The 9,378-nt window shown below is 32.0% G+C and overlaps 1 protein-coding gene across 1 annotated transcript in view; it reads left to right on the top strand.

Moving 5' to 3' along the window:
* Window positions 1–3,228: 3,228 nt before the first annotated feature.
* The window catches only part of HTR2C (5-hydroxytryptamine receptor 2C), a 160,855-nt gene continuing 154,705 nt past the window's right edge, over window positions 3,229–9,378 (top strand). The window contains exons 1-2 of the mRNA XM_023756722.1: window positions 3,229–3,263; window positions 7,706–8,019. Coding sequence (XP_023612490.1) covers window positions 3,229–3,263; window positions 7,706–8,019 — 349 coding nt within the window. The remainder of the gene's footprint in view (window positions 3,264–7,705; window positions 8,020–9,378) is intronic.

The following is a 9,378-nucleotide window of genomic DNA, read 5'->3' as shown; positions in this document are numbered from 1 at the left end:
GGTTTAAATGTATACTGATTCTAAACTTATTCAGGGTTGCTTTAATTTGTGATTTTCTCTTCATGCTTGAGACAGCTAATTGATTTCAGGTTAATCAATAATTTTCTGTACACAGAAATATATATATATATATATATATATATATATATATATATATATATATATATTCTTATAACAATTTATATTATTAAACAATCATAGTTTCTATGAGAATCATATAAATTCTCATTAAAATTTAATTACTCTGTCCATTATCCCACAAATGTTTTTTTCTTTATTTAATAAAATAAAATTCCTTTCCAAATTTGAATACTTAAATTCACAGATATTCTTCTCATGTTCACACAACCATCAGGATTCCATTATGAAAAAAATTGGTGGAGTCGGAGGGGTATGCAGATAAGAGTTGTCTTGTTATTTTTTGTTTCTCTTAATTTATCTTATCCAAGATTTTAAGAGCTTTTTCATTTCCTTCCCTTTTTGTAAAATTTCAGAACATTTCTCATTGCAAAATATCATCACAGTGATCTGACCTTTTGGTAAACCATGTAATGTAACATTACTTACTTTACATAATTTGTATAATTTATGCCTGTCTAGCATATCATATCTCTAACCTTACCACTAATCCAGGGACATTTTTTATCAGGTTTAGTCAACTTTAAAAGGGTGTAAATTTTAACAGCACAGAAAAATGTTATTTTGCTCTCAAGGTGTTTTAGTTAATAAATTGGAGAAATATATATATGTAATATAGTACTTTTATGATTATTACTTGGCTCTTCTCAATGAGATTGGAACTTTGAAAATAAATATTTGTTGTTTAATTTTTCTGTTTATATTTATCAGAAAAACATACATGTAAAAATGATGACACAGTTGATTAACTTTTAATGGAATATAATATTTTGAGTAACAATAATGGGATTCCAGCATGGCTGCGAATATGGATAATACAGTCTTTATGACATGATTATCATGTTGAGCTATGGCAAAAACAATTTCAACTGATTTGTTATCTATTAGAATGAAGCATTTTACTTTGAAACTTTTAAATTATATTACTGTTTGGATACTTGAAAAATAAAAATTGAAAACAATTTTTATATTTTATTATTAAAAACAGAAGTGTTTTCATATTTACTGAGGGCTAAGAAGCAAAAGAAGAAGACCACTTTATCTCCCTTTACCATTTTTTCTGTCACTTATTTCCAGACCACCTAGAAAAAAAGGATCTATGCATGTCTGGTAAAATTTTAGGGACAGAAATGGTCTGGCTAATGATGATCTGGCTAATGTCACTCTGTCTCTCCAATAAGATATTTAGGGTTCCTGGATACTGGAGGCCATATTTTATGTATTACTATAGTTAAATTATATATAATTTTGAGATAGATTTTTGTGTCAGCAGCACTGTTAGAACTTACAAGTGAAAGATGAGAAATAAGAGAAAATAAATAAGACAAATAATAATGCCATTAAATGAGATGGAAAATACAGGGAGGTGCATATTGTTCTAGTAAAATTTTATTTCCAAATTTCTAAAAAACACTAGAAAACATTTCAAAGGTTTACCAACACATTTTATCTTATTTCTTTAAAATATTTACAAATTAGACAAAATAGATATTTCATGTTACTCTATGTTTTCAAGCTATTCAATTCTCTCTCTCTCTCTCTCTCTCTCTCTCTCTCACACACACACACACACACACACACACACACACACAAATAATTTTTTCTCAAGGACAGCCCACTGTTGGCCAGGTTAATATCACAATCCTGACTCTTATAATAGTTTGCAATCCCAGAAATGAATACAGTTGGATGTTTGGTGTGGGAAGAGAGTATAATCAAAATCATAAAGTAGAAGTTATAGAAAAAACAAGATGGAGAACAGAGGGGTTTACCAATTCTACTCCTAGTTAGGAATCACTAAACAAAAAAAACCAAAGGGTTCTCTATGTTAATCATTAGATTAACATACATGTAAAAATGGGATTCCAGCCTGGCTGTGAATATGGATAATACAGTCTTTATGACACGATTATCACACTGAGTGTCTCTTCGATGTCTATGTAAAGGTTGAGAGTGACATGTTCTACTTGGTAAGGTGTTTTTTTTCCACAATGAGTGCAGCAGAGATTCTCAGCAAATTCGGCCAGCATTTTAGCATACTGAGTACAGTGCATGCTAAGTGGTAAATAATCTGCTATGTAAATATTTGGGGCTTTTCAATGAAACAAATAACTCCTTTTTAAAATAGCCTACAGAAATTGAAGCTGCTCACTCTGAAATTCTTTAATAAGTTGTTTGGATAGTTTTCATGTTTCATTCCTAGTCCCTTTGAAGATACATAGTCACCTCCTAATAAAAGAAACTACAAATGTTTTTTTCAGTCATCTAATGCAACTCAACTTTTGTTTGCATTATTTGAATAATTTTCAGCATTATTCCATGGGTCTTACTGTAACATACTGTCTGTTGTATACTAATTAGTTGATACATGAGGGTGATTGTTATATATAATATAATAAACATGACCAACTCACTTATTTTGGTATAAACCTTATTCTGTACTCTAGAGAATATTGTTGGTTAAAACCAAAGTATAAGTAAAGCTATCTATATGTAAATGTAGATGGCTTCACTCTGAAGCAAAAAAGTTAGAAAAGTACAAAATATGTTCACTTTATAAAAACGCTTAAAACTTGTTTTAGTTTTCTGTTTCTTACATGATGAAAACTTTTTACTTTATAGATGTTACCTAATTAGTAGATCACAAACTTTGCCGTAATGGTTTGCAAATTAAAGAAACATGTATTCTTCATTTCTTTCTCAAAACAACAATTTGAAGCTCTCTATCCTCTAACAGGGGGAGATTTAGTGGAATAGTGGAATCTCCACATAAATAAAGTGTATACAAGAATTTTTAGAAAAACTATGATAGTTGTATATTGGTAAATAATGAAAAATCTATTCTCTTTGCCATTTTTACTACTTATATGATATGACATGCTGATCTATTTGCTAAATTTAGTATTGATTGTTTCTTATCCCTTAATAAGTATATTTAAGTTTATTTAATTTGTTATGTAAATTATTTGGACCTTTAACTAATTTTCTTTTTCTTTTTCTTTTCTCTCCCCAGAAAGGACGGTATTATGAACCCAATCTAAACTTCCTTTCCTCAATTTTAAACTTTGGTTGCTTAACACTGAAGCAATCATGGTGAACTTAAGGAAAGCGGTGCACTCGTTCCTGTAAGTATGCTATTTTTTTTTTTCAAAAGATAACTTTTTTATGGTAGCTGTCAAAAAAAATGTTAGGCAGGCTTTTATATGATCATTCAGCCATATTTACCTCAATCTTCATAAATGACTTTTGTTTCAATAGACTAATTGTGTGTTTCCTATTCAAAAGCAATAAATGGAGAAAAACCCTGTAATTTGAACTCCAGTTAAACACAACCACTCATGCATTCAAACAAGTAATATGGTAATTATACCTTAGATTCAAAAACAATCCCAATGCCCACGATTGCCTTCTCCATGGTTAAAACATAGAAATGAGAAGATACTTTCCTCCTTCTTCCATCATGAACTGAACCAAGAAAATAAAATGTCTTTATAAGTCTCTGGTTTTATAAAGAATATTTGAGGTTGCAAAAGAATGCATCAGAAGTCAGAGAGTTGGGGTTGGGGGTGTAGCTAGACAGAGGAAAACAATGCCATTTTTGGAAGTCTTGATGCAATGACCCAGTAGTTAAAACTAATAAAATGTAACATAAAGGGTATAAGTAAACATTTGAATTCAAATACTGGGCAATTCTTAACAAGATGTAACCCAGTCATATCTTCTTTTTAACTTAACAAAATGTAGGGTTTGTTTCTTCTAAACCTACTCTTTGAGGAATGGGGCATTGAAAAAAAAAAGATTCAGGTCTCTATAAACTGGTACAGTGGAGAAGCCTTGAATCGCCTTGCTTTACTCGGTCTCCTCTATAATTCCTGTAAAAGCTTACTCAGGAACAAAGTTTACAGAGCAGTTTAGGTATAAAGAACATCATCTCCAATATGCATCATTATAGCTCATCTTGGATGTCACTGCTTATTGTAGTAATGATAGTCTCAAGGATGTGTGGCTCCAAGAGAACTAGAGCAGACAGGAAAAGGAAAGGGTAGACAGTGATAGCAGAGTCAGATCAGACAGATCAGCAGAGTCAGGTGTAAGAAAATGAAAGGACAAATGTTTCATGCACCTGTGTCAACTCTATTTGGTCATTGGTCTATATACCAGAATGTAGGGTTACTTTAAAGTGTACCGAATTATTCTGGTATGAAATTAAGAAATTCATATCACCTTTTTCCATCCTATTAAGAGAAACAGGGAGCATTCATCTCTTCTAATAATGCTCATTGTCATATGCCATAGAAAAACTCAGTAGGTTTAAAATATACTCAGACTTTTAAATTAAATTATCATTTTGTTTAGCTACTATGCATGTAAAATTATATTTCATTAAACATTTAGTAGCAATGAATAAATTATGTGCACGGTTCCAAAGAACTTGTGATTTTCGAGCATATATTTTATGAGACTTCTGTGGCTTAATGGCAATTCATATAGCTTTAGAAGCAAGACCTAAATTACTCCTCTTTCGTAAAAAAGACTATATATTTCACTGAGGATGCAAATATTTGAAGTTAGATTTAATTATAATACAGCCAAGTTTTATTACAAAACTATAGAAAATAGTATTGAACTACAATAAAACTCATAATACTTTTCCCATAAATAGTACTCAGTAATAATTTATTAAATTGAATTGAAACCAGGGAACTAAAGTAAATACTCTTTCAGGATCTTTCCAGCACCATTACTTTATTTTATAATCCACAATAGATTTCTTTATTTATTTTAACAATAGATATATTTATATTCTACAAGCTTCCTTAGTAATTTAGTATTTTTTAAAATATATTTTATTGGTTTCAGAGACGAAGGGGGAGAGATAGAAACATCAATGATGAGAGAGAATCATTGATCAGCTGCCTCCTGCATGCCTCACGGCACGCCCCACACTGGGAATTGAGCCCGCAACCTGGGCATGTGCCCTGACCAGGAATCAAACCATGACTTCCTGGTTCATAGGTCGATGCTCAACCACTGAGCCACTCCAGCCGGGAACTAACTCAATATTTGTTTCATGGGCTTTTTAATAAAATTTATGTACATCCGACCAATAGAGTTATACTTGAAGTGGTTTTCTACCCCAAAGTTATAAGATACTCAAATTATAAAATTCATAATTGAACATAGTTTTTATGTTATGTGCATTTTTGTTATGTGCAACTTTATTCTGCATTCCTCCACTGTTTTTAGAGAAATATGGAAAGGATTTAGATGTTTTCACAACTTCCTTCAAAAATGTGAAGTGGGACTGCATATTCTATTAGGACTTTATTCTCTAGGCTTAGGGATAAATATATTATCTGTGGTTCTGCAACTGACAATTGAAGATGCAGTTGATTATTGTGAACATAAAGTCTTGTAGTACTATTTGTAATGATCCCCACATAATTTAAAGCAGAAAAAAAATTGATACCAGAGGGACAAGTTTTTTATTAGATAGGCCAGAAAAGACCCTGGATTTAAAATTACTATCTGAATCTAGTTCTGCATAAATAAGTATTATTTTAAAATAAAATCAGGACTTAAATTCTTGAAAAATTTTTAAATATGTTAATTGGGGTATAGTTACCATAAAATGCTTCTGTTTAACTTTGAAGGCAGGAAGAAGGTAGCTCCAACATTTACTGAGGGCTTATTATCACAGAGTACTATTTTCAGGGCTTTGCACATATCATTTAATTTTCACAATAATCAGGTTATAGAGATCATCCTCTTGGACAGATGAGGAAATTTATGTTGTAAGAGGTTAAGTGACTGGTCAAAAATTATTGAGGTCATGTAGCCAGGACATTGGCCACGTGCCATATGCAACAAATACAGTGACAGGATAATCAACACTAAGAACAAATATCTTGCTTTTATTTATTTGGTCCTTTATTTCAATAAATTTTATTCATATTAATCAGATAAATTATGGTACAGATTATTTGAATCACATATTATTTTAGCTTCTTTTTTATATTCCAGAAAAGTAATATGGCCTACATTTGAATGTACTGATAAAAATTACTATGTGTGTCTCTTCCCATCATGTTGCTTAGAATATGTTACCTTTGACTAATGAGAAGCTTGTTTTTTAAGCTAGATGTCTGAAGTATTAGTTTTCTATCCTTTGTAAAATGATAGTCAAAAATTTTTGACTCCTTCATTATCTTAAAATACACAGTATTTTAACAAGATATTAGAGAAGTAATTTTTATTTTTTTTATTTTTTTATTTTTTTAAAATATATTTTATTGATTTTTTACAGAGAGGAAGGGAGAGGGATAGAGAGTTAGAAACATCGATCAGCTGTCTCCTGCACACCTCCTACTGGGGATGTGCCCGTAACCAAGCTACATGCCCTTGACTGGAATCCAACCTGGGACTTTTCAGTCCGCAGGCCGACGCTCTATCCACTGAGCCAAACTGGTTAGGGCAGAGAGAAATAATTTTTAAATGTGCTATAAAATGATCATAATATTTTACTTACATTTAAATAATGCCAATAATTTTCCAGACTGCTACAGTTTTGGTTCGCAAAGTATGATGTGCATGTATGTATGTATGAATAATCATATAGGTATTATATTATAATCATAAAATAATATCAAACACTATACATAGTCTAATTGCTGCTTAATATTCATTAAATATCTCACTGAACATAAAACACATGTAAGACAGTCATGCACAGATAACTCTTGATTTTAAGCAGGAAAATTTTAATATGCTTGTTTGCCTTATCTATTTTATTAAAATAAATGTTTTATTAGACACATTATGAACTTACACTTTGAGAGGACACTTAATGAATGTAATTTGAATAAATCATTACAGCAAATGAAGCAATACCATGGTTTCAGATTATTTGCATAGAGTAAAAATTTACAACACAGGCTTTGAAATCAGTGAAACCTGAGTATGGACCCTTCCCCTGCCACTTACTGGCTATATTGCCTTGATAAAGTTACTTAACCTCTCTGAACCTCAGTCTCCTCATCTACATAATGGATATAAATTAGTACTGACTTCATGAGGTTGTTTTATGAGATGATAGATATACTAGAGGCCCGATGCATGAAATTTGTGCAAGGGGCTCGGCCCTCGCAGCCCAGGCTTCGTCTGGAAGGTCGTCCCGATGGTTGTTTGATCTAATTAGCATATTAGCTCTTTATTATATTGGATACTTTAGTAAGCTAAGTGCCTAACTCATAATAAGCACTAAATAAAGAGTATTCTTTGGATAGAAACTATTCTGAGGTTTAATTAAAAGAGTAGATATGATAATGATGATGATGATTACTATTGAAGGAAAAGCAATTGTTTTGTATAAGCCATTTATTGTGCTTAAGCAAAATAGGGTGGGGCAAAGTAAGTTTACAGTTGTTCATATGGAAAATAATACAATAATTAATAAATAATAATACAAGAATAGACTCTGTGCTTTGCATATTCACAACTATAAACCAACTTTTGACCCACCCACCTTATATAATAAGTATCTGATTTTTTCTTTTTTAATTTTCAGTGTGCACCTAATCGGCCTATTGGTTTGGCAATGCGATATTTCTGTGAGCCCAGTAGCAGCCATAGTAACTGACATTTTTAATGCCTCCGATGATGGACGCGTCGGAGTTCCAGACGGGGTACAAAACTGGCCAGCACTTATAATCGTCATAATAATAATACTGACGATAGGTGGCAACATTCTCGTCATCATGGCAGTACGCTTTGAAAAGAAATTGCACAATGCCACCAATTACTTCTTAATGTCCCTAGCCATTGCTGATATGCTAGTGGGACTACTTGTCATGCCAACTTCTCTGCTGGCAATCCTTTATGGTAAGTACAATTTTATTAGTTTTTCAGTCTCAGATTATGTCATGAATTTGTGTCAGGTATCACAGTAAACACTCATAAAGTTAATTATTTTGCTCGTATCATTTGAAAAGTGAAGAAAAAACAAATTGTGTGGCAGATGGAATTGGATGTGTATGTAATATTTATTAAATAAATCAGTAACAGTCTTCAAAAATCAAAACAGACATTTCATAACATATTAAGATCATAGATAGATACTCTATTGTTCAGTGTTATCTACAATGACAGTTGCCTTATAATGGGACAGAGTCAGAAACACACCATCACCCCTATAATCTGTTTTATATACATAGTACCATCTCTTATACAAAGAAAGTGAAAGAGGCTCACATCAAAAATAAACATATTTTAAGTAACCTTTTTTAATGTTGGCAAACAAAGTGGCACATAATAAGCTCTCAATAATAGCTATCCTTCATGGAGTCTACAGTTTATGTTTTTACGAAGATACAGGGGATAAAACATTAATTAGTAATGTATAAATGCAAGGTCACATTACCACAATAAAATTCAGGCAATGAAACTTTTATATATTTATTTATTGTTATGTAGGAGATATTTTTATTTATTTATTTTAATTTTATTTTTCCCATCACCATTTATCCCCCTCTACTGTCCTATTCTCCCTCATCCCTCCCTCTCCTCACAGTAACCACACTGTTGTTCATGTCCATGAGTTCTTTCTCTCTTTTTTTTTCTCTTTTTTCCCCCTCAATCCCTCCACACACCCCGAGCTTTGATAAATTTGTTTTAGGGAGGTTTTTAATTTTTATTTTCTGCCATCTCTATGCCCTATTTATTTTAACCATAATTTTGCATCTAGCTAATATTTATAATGATCAACCAAAATCACTTCTACAAAACTACAAAGAATCTGTGCTAAGTGAAATAAGCCAGTCAGAGAAAGATAAATATCACATGATCTCACTCACTTATGGAATATAATGAACAACATAAATTGATGATCCAGAGACAGAGAATCATCGATCAGAATGTCAAACCTCAGAGGGAAGGTAGGGGAGGGTGGTAAGGGGGAAAGATCAACCAAAGGACTTGTATGCATGCATATAAGTCTAACCAATGGACACAGACAACAGGGGGGTGAGGGCATGAGTGGGGGTGGGTAATGGAGGGATAAGGACACATATGTAATACCTTAATCAATAAAGAAAAAGAAAAATAAGAGTAAAAAAAAGAGTCTGTACTAGGAAACTGGAGAACCCAGTTTGGATTTAATTGCTGATATGCTCATCTCACAAAGGAATGAACTAGACTCCTAGTCCCTGAAGTGTATAATGGATCGGACTAGAAGGAATGATA

Source organism: Myotis lucifugus, unplaced genomic scaffold, assembly GCF_000147115.1.
Source record: "Myotis lucifugus unplaced genomic scaffold, Myoluc2.0 scaffold_2, whole genome shotgun sequence".
In the NCBI taxonomy this organism is placed as follows: Eukaryota; Metazoa; Chordata; class Mammalia; order Chiroptera; family Vespertilionidae; genus Myotis; species Myotis lucifugus.
Note: the sequence above shows the minus strand (reverse complement) of the source record. Positions and strands in the feature narration are given on the sequence as shown.